General features: G+C 42.9%; 1 protein-coding gene across 4 annotated transcripts in view; it reads right to left on the bottom strand.

Moving 5' to 3' along the window:
* Positions 1-5,647: 5,647 nt before the first annotated feature.
* FAM110B (family with sequence similarity 110 member B) overlaps positions 5,648-20,018 on the bottom strand; it is a 209,475-nt gene continuing 195,104 nt past the window's right edge. For all 4 annotated transcript variants that reach the window (XM_075549694.1, XM_075549693.1, XM_075549695.1 and 1 more), the window contains one exon: positions 5,648-7,453. In XM_075549694.1, coding sequence (XP_075405809.1) covers positions 6,014-7,129 — 1,116 coding nt within the window. In that variant the 5' untranslated portion in view covers positions 7,130-7,453 and the 3' untranslated portion in view covers positions 5,648-6,013. The remainder of the gene's footprint in view (positions 7,454-20,018) is intronic.

The following is a 20,018-nucleotide window of genomic DNA, read 5'->3' as shown; positions in this document are numbered from 1 at the left end:
GTCTCTCTTTCATTAATTCCATGGTGAAATCCTTCACAACCTATCATTCTGAGGGCCAAAGCGTCTCATTACCTTGGCCATGGCTGTCTAATCAGCTCCAAGTTGTATGTACATATTTCCCCCCAACAACACTAGCACATCTTTGAAACCAACGCCTCCATAGATTATCTAAAGTGTTAAGGATTCTAGTCACTTTTTAGCTTGTTATTTCAGTTGGCTAGAACACGTTATGCTATTGTAGAAAAATGATCGTGCCCTAGGTTTCTACTGCGGGAGGAAAACTGGGCTTTCTACTCCTGTCAGGAGTTGCAGACCTGGACACTCACAGGGGCAGTTCTATCCTGTCCTACAGGGTCACTACAAGTCAGAATGGACTCGATGGCAGTCACTGAGATTTCAATGACTGATAGATAAGCTCACCTGGAAAGAAACTCAGTGAGTATACAAAAAGAGCTAAACAACACAATCAACCAGCTTAACTCCCTAGACATATACAGAGCCCTCCCCTGGACAAAAGCACAGTATACATTCATCTCTGGGTATATGGTACCAGGTAGCTATGCCAGAATATTCCCCATTAGGCAACAAAGTAAAACTTAGTAATTAAACAGCAAAACAAACATAGCCATCTAAGATCCTACAATCCATGTTCCCAGATCACCACACTATAAAATTAGAGATGAAAAATAGAAAGAAGAAGAACATAAAGTCAAACACATGGAGACTGAACAACATACTACTTAAAAACAACTACGTATAAATCAAATCAGATCTGAAAAACAAACAACCATCGAAGTGAGGTGTCAGCCAAGTCCACACAAAAGCACATCAACCCAGCTGATCAAAGAATTATTAACAACAAAATCCAAGCTCAGAATGGGAGACTGTACGCAATCGGAGCACCTGGTTTGTAGAAGACTATGAAGGATCGAGAAGCACAACTCCATTTACAGAGCCCTCACTTGGACTGTCTCCATCGCATTCCCTATGTCCATTGCCCAAAGATGCGAACTCTTACCAGAGTGCACTGGAATGTGGGTGACTGCAGATACAGGGTAAAATTTACCATTTGCTTTTCCTTTGAACCAGTTTTCACATTGTTCTAGTTTTTGTCACATGTTGTAAAGTTCTTCTGTGTTTTTTTTGTTAATTATAATGGACACAAGAATTAATAATAATGATGAGTTAATAATAATGGACACAAGAATGAAGAAAATGCTCCAAACTTGATTGGGCGGATGAGGGTACAACTCTGTTTAAAACAGTTAAACAATGAATTGCGTGATATGTGAAGTTTATCAATAAAAATCTTAAAAGATAATCTATGACATTCTTCTGGAGCATCATTTGACTCTCTTTTCTCCTATATACCTTCTATTCAGAACAGATCATTTGAACCCTTCAATACAATTTTGAGTAGAAAAATGACATGTTTATTCACCAGCTGTTACAATAAACTTCCTGTTTGTTAAGTTGTGGCCATTTTTCTTCGCTACTTACCTTTTTCAATGTCCTTCATTAAGAAAAAAGACCACGGGACTTGCCTGCCAAGGATGGCACCCTTAATTCAGAAAGATTACAAGTGGAACAGCTTTTTCTCTTACACTCAGTGGGCTGTACATTGTTTATAATAGAACACCTGAAGCATGTTTCTCAATTGATCAATCTTTTAGATAAGAGTAGAAATGCTGATTTAAAAGAAATTAAAAAAAAACCCTTGATAAAGCACACAAGCTTCTTTCCCTTTAACTGAGTTGTAGAAGGGCAAGCCTGACATTTTAGAGTTGAGTTCAAGTTCCATCTTGTCACTTACTTACTCAAGTATCTTGGTTAAAGGATTTAATTTTGAGGTTCTGCAATGTGAAAACAAGGACAATCACTACCCCTGTGATAACATGTACAGCACAACTAGATAGAACTTAATATGTATCAACTACACCAAATTTACTGCCAGCAAGTTGATGTTGATATAGGTAATAAAATCAACACGTGTCAAGCATATACTGTGTAGTCTGGACTGCTATTTATGGTTGTAAACTGCCCACCTTTGGATCTGGGGTTCAGATTGGTCCATCAGAAATATGACTATATTTACTAGGGCAGTTTTTATCTGGTAGAAATAAAACATCTTGATAAAGGTAAACTGAAAAAAAATACACAAGAGGGAGGGAGGAACAGGGAGGGAGGGGAAAAAATGAGGACCCGATGCCAGGGGCTTAAGTGGAGAGCAATATTTTGAGAATGATGAGGGCAATGAATGTACAAATAAATGTGCTTTACACAATTGATGTATGTATGGATTGTGATAAAGAGTTGTAAGAGCCCCTAATAAAACGATTAAAAAAATACACAAGAAAGCATCATTTGAGTTTGCAAAGGCTAGGTGTGTGGTCATGACAAAAATCACAATTGGTGGGAACTGGGAAGGGTGACACGCAGACACATTTCACTGATAGCTCTTTGAACCTTGTGATGGGGTGTGAAGGGTTCAGGAAGAGGGAGAAACTATTCCTAACAGAATGTAGAGACATTTAAAAATATGTCCAGGAAATCTTTGACATTCTTCTTTTAAAAGATGGCATCTAATTCTTTCCCCTTTTTGTGAGTGTGGACTGTATTTCATGAATCATCTGGGAGAATGTATTATATTTGGCTCTGTGATTTGTTTTCCACTCATTTGAATCAGTTGCTCTGGGGGAAGTCGGCTGCCATATTGTGAGAACTACAAACAGCCCGTAGGAGGAGGTCCATTTCCTTAGGAACCGAGGCCTCCTGCCAACCGTCACCAGGAATTGAAAATTCTTGTCAATGCCGTGGGAATATGCCATTTTGGAAGTTGGTCCTCCATGCTGTCAAGCCTTCCGATGAAGTGGAACTAATCAATACTTTGTCTGCAGCCTTAGGAGACCCTAAGCTGGACTATTCAGCTAAATTTCTCCCGGACTCCTTATCATGAAAACTGCGGAACAATAAATGCTTACTGTTTTATGGAGAAGCGTTTGGGGGTAATTTGTTGGGCAGAAATAGATATTTGTTATCAGTGGTAAAAATTCCTACTTGAAACTTCTCTTTGGTTGCTTGCAACACCTTTGGCACTAAATAGAAGGGGGCAGATACTGGGTGGGGAGGGCGCCTCCAGTAAGGAAGTTCTCGAACAGCAGCCCGGAAAGCGTAATCAACTGAGGCAATGGCGAAGATTTGGATATAGGAGGATTGTCATAGGAGATGGTGGTTTTCAAAAGGAAACAAATAGGTGTCAGGATATCCAGTGCAATCATATTTCACTTTGTATTAAATAAGAAAATAATATGGCAACTCTATATTCCTATCAACACTACCACCTTACACACACACAACTTACTGTCAAAAGCCAATAGAATGTACATTTTGCAAACAGCACTTTGCAATTAAGAAATGACTCAGTCTTAAGATTTAACCTCAAGCATCTGAAATAGTCAATTATACAAACGACTTTAAGAACAAAGAGAAAATAAGGATCCCTGACCCTTCTTGGGAATCACAAGCCTCACAGTTGTCCACTGTATACATAAGATTTGAGAAAATTAGACTGAACTACAGTGGGAGGATTCAGAGCTCTATCTGAAAACAGATGATGTAAGGAACTGAAATGCTCGAAGACTCAAATACAGGAATGAACTGAACTAGCACCAGCAGCAATCACAAATTTTCCAAGTAAAGCATCTATTGATAACCCCAGGAAAAGTTGAATATATAATTGTTGAGGTTAAATTATGTATGTTTTAAATGGTCACGTTTGAACACAGTAGTAACGAAAGAAAACATCATTCCATTTTTTCATGTGTAATGCGTTTTATCACTATGGTGTCTAGCTGTAATCCAAAATTTTTCTTCTGGGAGGGAGGATTCAAGTGAAATTTAACCAGAGGACTAGGTAGAATACAAAATCAGAAGTGAATATCAAATAATTAACTTTGCTTTTCAGAAGGAAAATGATTATTATTCATAGTTTGCAGCCATAAAATGTTCTTAAAGTTGATTAATTTTGAAGAAATATATATCTTAAAATAACCTGAATCAAAATAAAAATGTTCATAGTATGCTCAATGTCCTAACAATAGGACACTAGAAAAAAATGTATTTTTCTTAAAATAAATATAAAAATCTAAGCGAATTGAGACAGTAACTACATTGTTGACCCTGCCAGTGCCTAACATGGGTTCCGAACATAGGAGTCACCTAACATATGATGTGTTGAGAGAGGGACACATGGATGAATGATGGTATAACCATGCCATGGTAACACTGCTATGTGTGTACAAATAAAAACAAAGCTATCAACTTCAAATCCTTATTCCTCTATAAGAACTCATAAATATTTATAACTAAACAAAGTCTTGTGGAAGATGTGAGAAATCCTGATGTTCAAGAAAAGACAAGACAGCCCAAGTTAAGTGTGAGCCAATAAAACAGCAGCAACTTTTGGGAACTTGATGGAATTCTTAGCAAAAGTGCATATTGCTACAACTACCATTAAGAATGCCAAGGCTATCAAAAATCTACTTCTGACTTAGAGTCTTCAGTTAAAATTTCTGTGGGGGAGGACAGAGAGAAACCACCACCATCATTGACTGTGACACAGCTATTTATTAGTGAAATGTTTTCTTTTTCCTTTTTTAAAAAGATTTCATAACAACTGAAGTATGTACAGTTTTATAGCATTTACACCATAGAATTTCCTGTGAGCTGATGGTGTCTTGGGTAGTGCTGCTATGTAGTTTATAAGTGAGATTATAATAGCAACTAAGCCAATCACTCACTGTAAGATTACCTCATTGCTACCCCACCAGGACAGTCAGCGGGGCCAGCTGGCTGAAAAGGAGTTGATACATAGCACTGGAGCCCACGAGGGAGAAAAAGCGCATCGTGCTGTGTCTTGACAGTTGCCTGGAGTGGCACCGAAGTCCCCAGCCTGAGAAAGTTGCATATGAGAGACAACAGAATCCTGTTGCTCAGATAGGGCTCAGCCACCAAATGGAGTTACTTTTAAAGAGGAGGCTTTATGCTGATATGGCTGTGTACTTCCATTTTAGTTCACGGCAATAAAAAGCTCAAACCGAACAAGCCTACTCCTTTCTCCCAAAGAGAACAACAGATGGGCAAGAACGAGGGGAGGAAGAAAGGGAGGAAGAAACAGAATGGATTAGTAGTTCTTGACCCCAATCTCCCCTGGCATTTAGTGTCAGCTTTAAGGAAGCCATTTCTGTATAAAGATTAATAGAGTACATTTCTGACATTAACCCGAAATCAAAGCAAACCAAAAAGGCAATATAGACAAACCCCCCCTCCCCCTACCCACCACGTATTAGGTCATCATCTCATGGGTCCACTATTCCACAGTACCGTCCACATTTACACACTAAGTCAGACACAGAGCTTAGCGTTGGTGTCCCAACAATCACTTCACAAAGCAGCAAGAGCGGTTTGACAGGTTAGCGATCAACATTAAGTTCACCACTTCACGCTTCAGAGAACAGCCTGCTTCTGCACTGGCCCAGTTGATCTTTCTTTTCAACCGCACATCCCATTTATGTCCCCGTGGTTATGGTCTTACAGGTAGGCAAATTGGCTCTTTTTATTTCAAAAATATTCTACTCTCAACTTAAAAGCCAGTTGATAAAACTTTTAATTAAGACACAATAGCGTGAGATATAAAAACACAAACACCACATAAATATCGAAGAAGTCGTGTACCATTTCTTGTAAACAGTTTTGCTTCGGAATGCAGCCCTCCTTAGATTCTGCTCGGGAGCGTTTGGCAGATGAAGTGTGTGCAGCCAGGCTCTGCAGCGATGGTTCGAGTGGGAGCCATGTCACCCCCCCGTTGACAGGCATGCAACTTGGGCACACTGCACAACAAGCAACACAAAGAGCATGGAGAAGCTCACAAGACTGTAAGGGACCCTAACGACCTTCACGCGGGAGTATGCACAGACAGACACCCCCTCCTCCCCTCCTCCGCACACACGGTCGGTCACACATGGGAGACTTTCTGCGACTCCCGCGCTTGTTTGATGCTGTACAGCCACTTGATGATCCGGGCATTCCTTTCGATGGCCGAAATGCCGTAGGGCACCCGGTCGTTGGCACTGTCGTCATTTCTAAGGTCACTGCTGCTGCCCTGAGACTGTTCGCAGTCCGAGCTGATCATGCTTGCACTGCGGAAGTTGAGGGAGATGATGTCCGAGTTCGCCCGTGCGAAGTTTTCCACGCCGAGGTTTTCCAGTTCTTCGGGATCCAGGCCACAGTAGTTGAAGAAGCGCTCCACGTCGGCGTCCACGCGGAAGTACCTGTCGCTCAAGTCCGACTTGGACCGCTGCAGGGACGGTCTCCGGCTGACCCCGCAGGCGGGCTCCACGGCGTCGGCTTCCGGAGACTTGGGGGTCGGAGTGAGGGCGGCGATCTTGGGCTTGGGGGGCAGCGGCGGGGCGGAATTGCTGCAGGGGGCTGCCTTCAACGGCTTCCCGCCGGGCACCTTGCGGATGTCCGAGGAGCTGTGCGAGGCGTGCAGGCCGGACTCCGCCGACGCCTCCAGGAGCCGTCGGCTCCCGTGGGCACTGCCCTCCGGGGAGCTGCCGCGGCCGTGCGTGGGGTACACCTTCAGCGACTCGGCGAACGAGTGGCGGTGGAGGTCGGGCGCCTCCGCCCGCGGGGGCAGCCAGGTGCGGGCGGGGTGCTTGTGGCCCGAGCCCGCGCTGGAGCCCTCGGAGCTGTTGAGGAGGTTCTTCAGAATCTCCAGCGTGAGGTTCTCCCGCGGGCCCCCGCTCTCGGCCTTGGCGGTGCCGCCGAACACCCTGAGGGTCGGGCTGCCCAGGGCCCGCTTGGCGGCCGGGCCCACGGGGGGCTTGGCGAGCACGGCCGCCTTCACGGGCTCCTGCTTGGCGTTGATCACCTCCTGGCTCTTGACGTACTTGGCCTTGTCGGCCTCCAGCCGCTCCACGGCGCTGAGCCTCTTGGGGTTGGGCTCGGCCGGCCTGCGGAAGTAGTCGGGCCCTTTGTTGAGGATGCGCAGGGGCACGGCCGAGGTGAAGGTGGCGGCCGGGCTGACCGGCTTCACCATGCTACCTGTGGGCAGCGTCTCCGTGGGCATGGTGGGCGCTCTCTCCCCAGCGGCCGTGTTGGAGCCTTTCCTGGGCGCCTCCGGAGGGGCTGAGTAGACACATGTACACGAAGCACAAGGGGCGCCTGGCGATCCCGGGGCTCTGGGTGTCAGCAGCACGGGCTCAGCTCATCGCTCGGTCACGGCCACGGCCACGCGGGCTTCCACGGACTCTTTCCTCCCAAGGTGGTCTCTGCGCACAAAAGGCCGCCCGCCGCCCGTTCCTTTAAAGTGCTCCGTCGCCTCCTTTCTTCTCGCTGCAGGACCTCTGTGAGAGTCGCTTCCAGGCCTTTGTGTTCCACTGCAGGCAGGGAGCTGAAACACAAAACGACCAACCATGGGTTAGGACTGGCGCGTGACATCACAGCTCCAGCAAGAGAGGCCCGCAGCTCCTCCGCCTCCGAGCGGCTCGCCCCAGCACTGGCTCAGTCTATGCCTGCAGATTCAGCCCGGAGGCCTGGGCGGTCATTCCCGGGGCAGACACGGGGCGTCCGGCAGCGCAGCCAGCACGTGGGCGGGCAGCCGGCCGGGAGGAGAGAGGGCCGGGATTCCCCCCACGCACCGGTGCTCTCGGCTGCCTGCCTCGCCACTGCTGAGAACTGCCTTCCGGGCGTGCTTAGCATGCTGGCTACTAGCTAGAACTTTCATTACTGCTTACTAAAAACTAGTTGCACATATGTAGAAGCCTGGCAAAACCCCATCCCCAGCTCACGAAATATTGCTGGGAAAGTAAGAGGCTACAAGGACATTTAATTATCGTGTGTCCTTTGCAACGAGGCAAAACTTATGACTATTTACCACCAGTCCCTGAGAACACTTCGAATAGGCTCTTCTTCTATAACTCTGTAGAAACTGAAAAAGGCAATAAATGGTATGGATGCAAAGAAAAAAAGTTATTTTTTTATGAAGGCAAAATGTTTCAGTTACCTTATTTTTGCCAATCAATATATTTTGAGACCCTTTCTCCTGAAAAATCTAGACTACTGATGAAGTTTGTCCCTTTAAATACAAGCCAGGCTTTAAATATTTAAAAACAAAACAAAAAACAGAAACTCTACAATCAATATTATAAAATGCTATGTAATTGTTCCTATTAATGAGCAGAAAGAATATCTTTGTGCTGTTGAATATCCACAGATATCCTAGAGTCATAGGAAGAAAATCTTATTAAACTGCCAATCACATCCCGATATTTTATTTTATTTTATAAAAAACTTAGGTAACAGTGAAGAACTTAAAGTACTTTCTAAACAACCTACCTAAAAAAATAAACACACACACAAATGCCCACACATTGTACTATAATTGAACACTTATTAATACTCCCAACAGAGCAAAAGATAAAACACTACTATAACAAGCCAACTGCAACCTACAAAAACGGAAGGATGTTGTACATCCATATATAGGAAGACTCATTGTGAAAATGCTAAAACTACCCATAGCAATCTATAAAGATAATGTGATTTACACCCAGATCCCAGCAACACTGTAAAGAAACAGAGAAACTGATCACTAACCTAACATGGGAAGGAAAAAGATCCAGGGTAAGCAAAGGTCTGCTTAGGAAGAACATGGTAGGGGACCTTTCATTACCTCACCTCAAAACCTACTATATAGCCATAATAGTCCCAACATCTTGGTTCTGGTGCAATGATAAGATACACGGATGGAGCATAATAGAGAACCCAGAAATAAATCCACCCACCTATATATAGATAAAGGGCCCAAATCCATCAAATTACATCGAGGAAGAGCTAGTCTCTTCAACAAATAGTGGTGGCAAAATTGGATTTTCATTTGCAGAAAAATGAGGTAGGATTCATACCTCACTCCACATACAATATGAATTCAAGATGGATACAGTACCGAAATGTAAAGTCTAGAACCAGTCACGAAATAAGGACAAACTTAAAGGCATTAATTCATGACATATCAAACATAATTCAAATGCATCGATTGTTCTTCAGTCTTCCTTATTCAATGTCCAAGTTTCACATGCATATGAGGCAGCTGAAAACACCATGACTTGGGTCAGGCACACCGTGGTCCTCAAGGCAATCTGCCCTTCAACGCTTTACAGAGGTTGCGTGCAGCAGATGTACTCAATGCAAATCATTGCGGGTCCAAACAAGGTGAAATTCTTGACATTTTCCATCTTTTCCCAGCTTACTACCATGTTACCTAGTGGTGCAGTTGTGAGGAGTTTTGGTTTCCTGACATTGAGTTATAATCCAGAGTGAAGGCCACTTAACTCCTCGATCTTCTTCAGCCAGGGTTTCAAGTTCTCCTTGAAGGTTGCTAATAAGTCTCTACAGATGGGACAAGTGCACTTTGGTAAATGGGAGTTGCATTCTGATGTCACAAATGTGATGCCCCATTAACTTTGTGGCATGTGGCCTTTTACTGCTGAAGCATTCTTGTGTCATCACGACAGGACCCCTCGTGGCCTGGCCCTGGTGCAAGCCAGCGGGGAAGATTCTGCCCATGGGAAGAGCACATCTTTCTTCCTTATGTTGTTCCAGAGGAGGCAGAAGAGACCTCAATCTTGTAGTGTTTTTAGTGAAGCGTTTTAACTTGATGACAAAACTTTAGTTGTAGTGTTTTCACTTGATAAAAGCCCTGCTTGATCCATGATTTGTGAAGAAAGAGTCAGAACACAAACCCTAGGAATGGAGAGATAAACTTCCATCCATTAATCATTTTTGGCTGCATTCTGGCCCATTTAATAATCATTTAAAACTTTTCTGAAGAAAAACAAAACTAAAAGGTTTGAGTTGAGGAAAGTTGGCAGATGTGAGGTGCACAACCGAGCACGATCATGAGCGGTGTCTGCAGCTCCGTCCACCAAGGAGCACGTGCTTGTGGGCAAGTCTGTGTGCGAGCGCTGGTGTTGGAGGCAGCCTGGGACAGGCAGCGTGCAGGGGCAAGGGGGAGAGATGGCTTCTCCCTCTCACTGTAGAGGTGCTCCTCACACCGTCACCCCTGGGAAAGGCAGTTTGAGTCCTTATATGTGGATGGGTCCGAGGCTGTATTTCCAATCAGATGACGAAGATTCAGTGTACCAGGGATTCAAGGGGCACAATCCTGGATGAGGCAGGTCACAGCAGGAACTGGAGGACCTTTGTTATACATGGGGTGGGCCGGAAGGTTAAGCTTTCTTATCTCTTACATGAGCAAAAGTATGGCGCTTTTTAGGTGTGGAAATAGAAAATCCCGCAGAACCAAACCAAACCCAACTCCACTGGCATCACGTTGATTCCAACTTACAGCTAGCTATCCTATATAAAGTGATTCCCAGATTTTAAATCATTATGGGGGCAGATAGCCTCATCTTTTTCCCAAGGAGAAGTTGGGGGGGGGTGTTTGAACTGCTGACCTAGGGTTTAGTCACCCAGCACCTAACCCGCATCAACACCATGGTTCCTTTTTAAAATTTTATGTGATTTAAAATTAAATTATCTGTGATTTCAAAATTTCCAGCAATTCACAGAGGTTCACAGGTAAAGATCACACCTCTAGTGGTCCTTACAAACTTTCAAGAGGAAGCCCCACCACACATAGTATTTATTTGAAAAATGCTAAAGCAAATGTTCGTTTACAGCGGGTAACACATGTCTCAATGCCAATCAGGTGAGCAGGTAATGTGAATGGAGGAAGCGGATTTGGCAGCCAGATGACTAACTACAGCCTGTTTATAGGGGCCTCTGGCAGTTCATGTGGCGGTGTTAGCTTCTGGGGAATATAGCTCCTTGTTGCTGAAGGATTAAAATTCAATAGTATAAAATCCTGGGAGTAGATTTGTTTGCTCATTTGCATAAAAACAAACTAACTAATTACTGCTGAGTTGATTCTGACCCACGATGACAGCATGTATTATAGAGTAGAAGAGTTCTATTGTGTTGTCAGTGTCTGTGAGCTTTACATAAGCAGTTTGCCAGGCCTTTCTTCCTTGGCACTGGGGTCAAACTGTCATCCTTTGGTTCGCAGCTGGGCACAAACTGTGCCAATTTTCCTTTGGTGAGTAAAATGACAAAAATGATGGTTCAAACGCCATCAATCTTTAACTTACAAGTAGGGTGAGAAGCTTTGAAGTTAGAATAAGGACTCTGGAAACTGAGTATACCCTGAATTCACCACAGGAGTTTCTGAAGTCTATAAAAATGGTCATTTTTCAAGTGTGTTAAGGAGAAGATGGTGAAATAATATCTTAAAGAGTGAGCGTGACAAATACAACTCTACGGTTTGTAACACCGCAGCGTCTTCATTTTCCTATTAATAAGAAGGGAGGTGTTGAATTCAGTGAGCATGAAAATGTTTTTAGCCCAAACATTCTATTACCCTATGGAGGGAGAGAAGTAGTTTACCTTCAACGTTAGTAAGAGTTCTCAATGAAGTGGTTCTCCTAATCCAGTGTCAGATCACAAAACACATTATGTATATAATTCTCCCATGATAGATGCTGCATTTGATTTTTTTTGGCAATATGATTTGTGCTTACTGACTTTGGGCATAAGATTTTTGCCTTGGCTGGGGATTATTCAAGTCTATCTTCTTGATCTTTAAATTCCTCCTAATTTAAACATAGGATATGAATTTTTGCCATTGAAATGAAAATGCCAACTTCATGACAGTGCTAACTTTTGGTTCTATATAAATGCAAAGGGAAATACTCAAAATGTAAGAGTGTTTACTGAATTATTGGCTGTGCTCAATCAGTAGATCAGTATTTACTGACTGAGAAGTAATATGAAATATGTACAAGTTTCAAAATACATATGAGAAGTATTAGTTGTATCCTATTGATGAATGTGACAGGGCTGCCTCAAGGACTGGAAGCTGAGGTACAGGTGAAGAGGTGAAGCGTGTGAGGAAAAGCAAAGACAGCAAAGCATGGGCCTCAATCCTCAGAGCAACTCTCCAGAATTCACGGTACCTTCTAGAAACTGAAATGCATCCTGATGGCAGAAGCTGAGCGTGAGGACAGTGGTGAGACACTTATTGGTGCCAGTAAGAAGATATTATTTGTATTCTTATACAAAGAATATAAAACAACAATTTAACTCACTGCCACCTAGTCAATTCTGACTCATAATGACCTTATAGGGCAGGGTTGAACTGCTCATTCAGGATTCCAGATATCATGAATCTTTGTGAGAGTAGAAAGTCTCATCTTTCTCCTGTGAAGCATTTGGTGGATGTGAACAGCTGACCTTGTGATTGGTTGCCCAACATACAATCTATAAGCCGCTAAAGCTGTTAAGCATTTATGACAAGGTCAAAGTAATGTTTGTGGGTCAGAACTCTGATTCTGCCCTGTAATGACTGAGTAACCTTGGGCAGGTTACTTCACTTTCCTGTGCTTCAGGCTTCCCATCTGGAAAATAGGCACACTGATAGCCCCTTATCTTCTTGGGATTTTGAGATGGTTAAATAAGAGTCCATATCCTCCAAGCAGGAACTAGGATGCCAAGACTTCTTTACATGATTACCATAGGGTACTATCTTAGGATGGGGAGAAGTCAAGAGATGTTTATATGCACATGACTGAGATGCACTGGGTATGTGAAGGGTGGGGAGGAGGACTGTGGAGGATGGATGGACCACTAGAAGTCATTGTGGGTGGGGTCTCTTGGTTATCTGGCCCTAAGGATTCTTTGGCTGATAGGTTGTTACTCTTTATCTGTACTCCAAGCTCAAGCCAAAGAGACAATGACTATGTCTGCAACCTGCGGTGAGGTTCCTATAAAACCTGACATTCCCTTTATCTGATAGTTTTTTAACCAGAGTTCCATGATACCTGCCACTTTGGTAGTCCATATCACAGAGTTAACAATATTATAGTTATTACAAAAATAATATTTGAGAGCAAAATTATTACTAGACAATGCTTAGTTATTTTGGATCAAAGGAAGCAAAGAGGATCTGTTTGGAAGACACTTACTTATCTAATTTAATTACTAAACTCACTGCCACTGAATCAATTCAGACTCAAAGCAACCATAGAGGACAGAGTAGAACTGCCCCTGTGGGTTTCCAAGACTGTATGGGAGTAGAATGCCTTCTCTTTCTCTTGTGGAGTGGCTGGTCGTTTCTACCTGCTGACCTTGTGGTTAACAGCCCAAGGCATAACCCATCACATCACCAGGATTTCTTAATTTCTTGTATACACCATTTTTCAACATCTTCCCCTTTCCTCCCTAGCACATTAAAAACAACACCAAACCCAACGAAATCAAACCCACTGTCATGAAATAGAATTTGACTCATATGACCCCTCTATAAGGTTTCGAAAACTGGAAGCATTTATGGAGGCAGATAGCCTCATCTTTCCAGGGTTGTAGCCCGATGCCAAGCCTATGCTGTCACCAGCTTTTATAAACACTTGTTTCTTTACAAGAACAACTTGTAAAGAAAAATAACCAGAGGCCCAATTGTCCAGAGGCATTAGGTCAAAACCACTACCCTTGCGGAGCCTGTACTTTTTGAGTGACTAAACGTAGATACATATGTAAATATATTTACATATGATGATAACGAAATAGATGTATGTGCATAGGTTTCATATTAAGGTAGCAGATGGACATTGGGCCTCCACTCCAGTCCTCCCTCAATGCAGGAACTTTGTTCTATTAACCTGGCATTCCATGATGCTCACCTTCCCAACATGATCGCTGAAGACAGATCAGGTGCATAAGCAACTGTGATGAAGAAAGCTGATGGTGCCCGGCTATTAAAAGATATAACATCTGGGGTCTCAAAGGCTTGAAGATAAACAAGCGGCCATCTAGCCGAGAAGCAACAAAGCCCACATGGAAGAATCACACCAGCCTGTGTGATCACGAGGTATCATTATGATCAGGTATCAGGCATCAAAGGACAAAAACTCATATTAATGTGAATGGGGGGGAGTACGGAGTGGAGACCCAAAGCACATCTGTAGACAAGTAGACATCTCCCTACAGAAGGGTTGCAGGAAGGAGAAGAGCCAGTCAGGGTGCAGTATAGGACCAATGATACAAACTTGCCTCTAGTTCTTTAATGCTTCCCCCACACTGTCATGATCTTAATTCTGGCTAGACCAGAGGATGTAAATTGGTACAGATCAGAGCTGGAAACACAGGGATTCCAGGACAGATAAAACCCTCAGGACCAATAATGAGAGTAGAGATACCAGGAGGGAAAGGGAAAGGTGGAGTAGAAAGGGGTAACCAATCACAAAGATCTACATATAAGCCCCCCTTTCTGGGGGACAGACAACAGAAAAGTGGGTGAAGGGAGACATCAGACAGTATAAGACATGAAAAATAATAATAATTTACAAATTATTGAGGGTTTTGGAAGGAGGGAGGGTGGAGGTGGGAGGGGAAAAATGAGAAGCTGATACCAAGGGCTCAAGTAGAAAGAAACAGCTCAGGGTCTCACCACAATTTGAACAAAGAATACTGTTTGGGGTTTGATTGACAAGGAGCTGACTAGTGAATGGCTTGTAAAGTCATTCAACCACATCCTGGCCCATTCCAGCTCTACCTCTGACTTTGCCGGAAATCAAGGTCAGCCTGTTGGAGAGTGCCCAGCAGCTTGTTCTGTGTGCAGCAGGCCGGCCAGCAGGAGGGAAGGGAGAAGGCCAGGGATACAGCATCTGTCTTAGTCTCCCAGTCCTGCTGTGGCCGGAATACCACAAGCAGGTGACTTCCGTATTTTCTACAGGTCAGGAGGCATGGAATCCAAGTTCAGCGGCCCAGTTCTAGGGGAAGGACTTCTTTGTGTTGGCTCTGGGGGAAAATCCTTGTCTTAGCTTCTCTAGCCCTGGAGTTCCCCAGTTCCTTAATGAAATCTACATAATATCCATTTTCCCCATTTGCGGTTACTTGACTCTATGTCTAATCTGATCTCTTTCAATATCTCAAAAGTCATTAGTTTAAGACACAACCTGATATGGTCTCCCTTAGGTAACAAAGAAAAATATTTCCAAATGGGATTCCATGAATAGGTGGAGGGGGTTAAGACTACAACAAATGCTTTGGGAAGGGGTCACCAGAACATGATCCCATCCCACCAGTCCGGCCTCTCCTCTCGTCAGAAGACCCTGTTTAACCAGGGCGACAGTTTGGCGTCCACTGTGGGGAGTCACGTTTGTAGTTGAGAGAGCTTACTAAGCCTGTGCGTACACTGACAGCGATGGTGAAGCCAGGGTGTGTTCATAGGCCAACTGCCTGCTATAGTTGAGTGCCATCAAGTCAAGGTCACCTCATCCAAACCCCCTGCACAAGAGAACAAAAACACTGCCAGGTCCTGACCCAGCCTGACTGCCAGTGTGTTTGAGCCCATTGTTGCCGTAACTGGGTCAATCCCTCTCCTCAGGGGTGGTAGGCCGTGGGTCTTCCATCGCGCTGCCTCTCCGGTCTACCAAGCGTGATGTCCTTCTCCAGAGTCTGGCCTCTCCTGGGAACATGACCAAAATATGTGAGACGAATTCTCCCTGTCTTTGCTTTTAAGGAATGTTCTGGCTGTACTTTGTTCAGACAGATTTGTTCGTTGTTTTGGCAAAGCATGGGACTTTCAACATCCTTTAGCGAGCTGGATGATCATGGCATTGAAATGTGCTGAATCAATCTGCCAGTGTGTCTCTGCTTCACAGAAACTCTAAGCCAGGGCAGAACTGGCCCCTTGGGTTTCTGAGGCTGTGAGTCTTCGTGGAAGGAGACAGCCTCATCTTTCCCCCAGGAGCAGCTCATCTTTTCAAACTGCTGACCTTGTTGCTAGCAGCCCAATTGTAACCGACTGCCTCCAGGGCCCTGTTCAATTGTGCTCGTGGGAACCTTACGTTCGTATATAATGGGCTTTCTCTAGTTCTCAGTCCCTGCTATCCCATTTCCCCCAGAAGACGTTCAGCGAGTAACAGGGGTTTAGTACGAAAGCCCCCCTCTAGCTGTACCCCGGTAAACCTGAAGGCAGAATGCAGAACCAATTTGGAGCTGAGCTATCTTGATTCATGTAATTTCCCACTCCATTACATAGAGAGAATCTGTTTTCTCTCATTCTTTTTTCTTTATGGATTTCTAGAAGGAACGTATTGGGTATGCTGTTTTTGTTTAAAGACTTTAAAAATAGATAAAGGCCTTGAGAATGATTGGGGCAGGGAGTGTATGGATGTGCTGTACACAATTGATGTATGTATATGTATGGATTGTGGTAAGAGTTGTATGAGTCCCTAATAAAATGTAAAAGAAGAAAAGAATGATTAGGGCAAAGACTGTACAGATGTGCTTTATACAATTGATGTATGTATATGTATGAACCGTGAAAAGAATCGTATGAGCCCCAATAAATTGTTAAAATAAAAAAAAAAGTGAAAAAAAATAGATAAAGGATTTTAAACTTAACTTTTTCTTGCTTCTAGAATGTAAGAAGGCTGGAGTCTATCTATTGTTTACAATATATCTAGATATGAATTAAATTAAATTGGGATAATACACACAGGAAGACTAAATTCCTTCTTCAACCAACATATAAATGGACCACTAAAATGAAATTTTAAATAAGCAATGACCAAAAAAAATTTTTTTAGCTTCTCTTTGAAAACATTTCAATAGACCATTTTTGGTCTTTTGGAGAGAAACCTACTCAATATTCAGCTTTTCATTTTTCAATGTCAACTTAAAAAAGATTTTAAAAGATTATTATAAAAAGCATAAAGTGATCCACTTTCCCTGATAGCAAAGAAAATGGATGGGGTCATTTCAACCTCCACTTCTACTTTAAGGGCAAAAGACAAATACTTATATCATATACTTCTTCAACAACTGGGGGAAGCTGTTTTAACTAAAATTGTAAAAAAAAAAATTCCAAAAATGTATCTATCAAATATTCCCATACAGCTGGACAATTTAATAAAATCTTTCGGTTCAGCTCTCTAACCAGCACTGACATATTAGAGCAGACTGAGTCTATACAATAAAAGAACCCGTAAGGGAACTAGGCAATAAAGTGATATCAGAATATGATGATTTTCAAAAGTTGGAGTCTCTGAGGGAGTGTTTGGTCTCTTTGTGAGGATCCACTGAAATGGAGGCAAACATTAGCGCCCCTGCGTGACTAGAGGAGGGAGTCCCCAGACACTGATTACAATCCGGACTGTGAATTCATGTTAGCCCAGGTGTGAACCGTGCTTCCTTCTCTAGCTCTGTGGCTGGAGGGAGACACCTTCACTTGGTGTCCTCGTCTTTTTTCCCATGGAAAGCACTTAGCGCAAGGTCATGGCAGTGAAGTGAAATTACTGGACCATGGCTCTTCTACCCCAAGTTTGTGTAACACTCACCAAATAACTGGGTGGGAGCAAGTAAAAAAAAACACACACACACACACACACACACACAAAATGCGTGGAGGACTCTAATGGGGGGACTGATCTGTTTTTCCATGTGCTCGGCATAAAGTGAGCCACTTCAGAAGTAGGAATAAAGAATCTCACAACCAGCAAGAGAGAAGAGTGAGGAGCAGTAAGCACTTGTCTAAGACCCTGCACAAAGACTGGCAGCAGCGGCGGTGGCAGCGAGACCAGGGCACTGAGGCCCCAGGGCAGCAGGGCACCTTAGCAATGTTGTCATGATGCACAACAGCGGACTCTACACCCCAACGGAGTGCAAAGCCTTTGGCTGTGGGGTAGGGTACCCCTCTGGGCATTTATCAGCGCTAAGAGAGCTTTGAAGCACTTGCCCAAGCACTGCAGAGGCCAAGAGACTTCGTGGCTACTTGGCTCAGGATCAAAGAGACTGAGTATGTGCTGATATGGCTGAAAAGAAGTATTTCAGACAAAAGAACTTTAACAGTTTTGACCCTGATTTGCAACCTGTTAACCTCCCTAATAAACCCTAAAATTGTATGTGTTGGCTGTGGATTCTGTGCAGCAATAGAAATAGATTATTGAACCCAGCAGAGAAATGGCGTTCTGTGGGAAGGATGGTTGCTGTCAAACTAAGATAAAGAAGGATGGAGTGTGGAGGCATACCTAACCTCTGCCTGATAGGAATCATCATCGGGCAGATGCAGACCCGGATTCTCCTCTCTACACATACTGCAAGAGGTTAGATGAACAGCCACCCCCCCGCGCCCCGCCCTCCAATGCTATTTCTGTAGTCATGCATGGAGCAGGTGTGTACCACATTTTTAGTATTATTTCTAATAGAAAGTACCAACGGCACTGGGTATTGTTATAACATCGTTTTCCTGGTCAATTTTTCACTTAGAAAACAACTGTGAAACTCTGGACTTTCTTATACAGAAAACATAATGCATGAAAAACCAGTATCTCTTGTCTAACAAGATATCTTTTGGCAAATTTTGATATGCATTATATTAAAGCTGTACATCGACTAGGTTGAGACCCCCAATCTATGAACATGGTAGTCTATTTGCTTATGTATTCTTTGATTTATTTATTGTTTTATCCTTTTCAGCATGCAAGTCTTCTGTTTTATTAGATTTACACTTGAGCATTTTTTAAAAAAAGGATTTTAAAGGGTTCTGTGTTCTTTAGTTTCCAAGCACTTGTAGCTATTATATAAAAATATAATTAATGTTTACGTGTTGATCTTAAACCTTATGACCTTGTTAAATCATGTACTAGTTCTAGGTTGGTTGTTCCCCCATCTCCCTCTCCCTAGATTCTTTTAAGTTTTTAATTTCCTTTTTTGACATGGACACTCTGTCCGACAAGGTAGACCATAGAGAAGGTACAGGGATAATCAAACTATCAGATGAATGTGAGAGGAAGAATTAGTAATTGACAAAACTTTGGCACTGTTAATGCAAAGATTATTTTAAAATGTGTATGGAAGGCAAAGGAACTAGACTAAAACTGATAAAGAATTAATTATGTCTACCTATTTTCAAAAATTATTGTAGCTAGAGGAACCATAAAACTGGGTGGTATTGATAGAGGAAATGAAACACAGTTTGATGGAATAGAACAGAAAACCCAGAAATCTCCACTGATACATGGAGATATGCCTACAACAATTAGTAAAGTTCTGAAAACAAGTTTAAAGATTAATTCCACACCAACAAAATATAATCCCTTCCAGTATCAATGATGAAAAATAAAAAAGAACAAGTTTTAAAAGTCATACCGCTGAAATTTTATATGCATCACCCTTCCTTCCCTCTATGTCATTTTACACATATCACTAGCATGTGAGATATTGTAGTGATTTTGGAAATTAGGAGTGTAAGCTAGACAACGAAAAGGTCTAATGAAAAAGTTATATAAGCAATATTACAGGGGACCCAATCTGTATAAGTCTAGTAAGTATGTTTGGCTTTCTGAGCATTTCTGGGAGATAGTTTCTCAATATCTCTTCCATCCACATTCCACTTCATAAAATCCAGCTTCTCTGATTACATGCTGAACACACAGACTGAACAAGTATGGTGAGAGAATACAACCCCAATACACACTTTTCCTGATTTTCAACCATGGAGTATTTCCTTGTTCTGTTCGCACAACTGCTATTTGATTGATCCACGGACTAGTTTTTCAGAAGCTTGTGAAGTGTTCTGGAATTTCCATTCTTCTTAAGGTTATCTATAGTTTACTATGTCTATACAATTGAATACTTTGGGATAGAACATAAATGGTATATACTATCAGTTAATGTGCTTGGCTAAGGTAGAGATTAGAATTAAGAGTCAACCCAGAGGCACAAAGGCCGGTGATCTAATTTCTGAAAAATCAGCCACTGAAAATCCTTGAAGCATAGTTCTACTCTGAGACACACCAGGTTACTATGAGTCAGAGTGGACTTGACAGAAACCACTGGTGCTGTTGTTTTTAAACTACCTTCTAGAGAGAAAAGAGCATGCAAAGAGGCCTCAGATG

Source organism: Tenrec ecaudatus, chromosome 5 (assembly GCF_050624435.1).
Source record: "Tenrec ecaudatus isolate mTenEca1 chromosome 5, mTenEca1.hap1, whole genome shotgun sequence".
In the NCBI taxonomy this organism is placed as follows: domain Eukaryota; kingdom Metazoa; phylum Chordata; class Mammalia; order Afrosoricida; family Tenrecidae; genus Tenrec; species Tenrec ecaudatus.
Note: the sequence above shows the minus strand (reverse complement) of the source record. Positions and strands in the feature narration are given on the sequence as shown.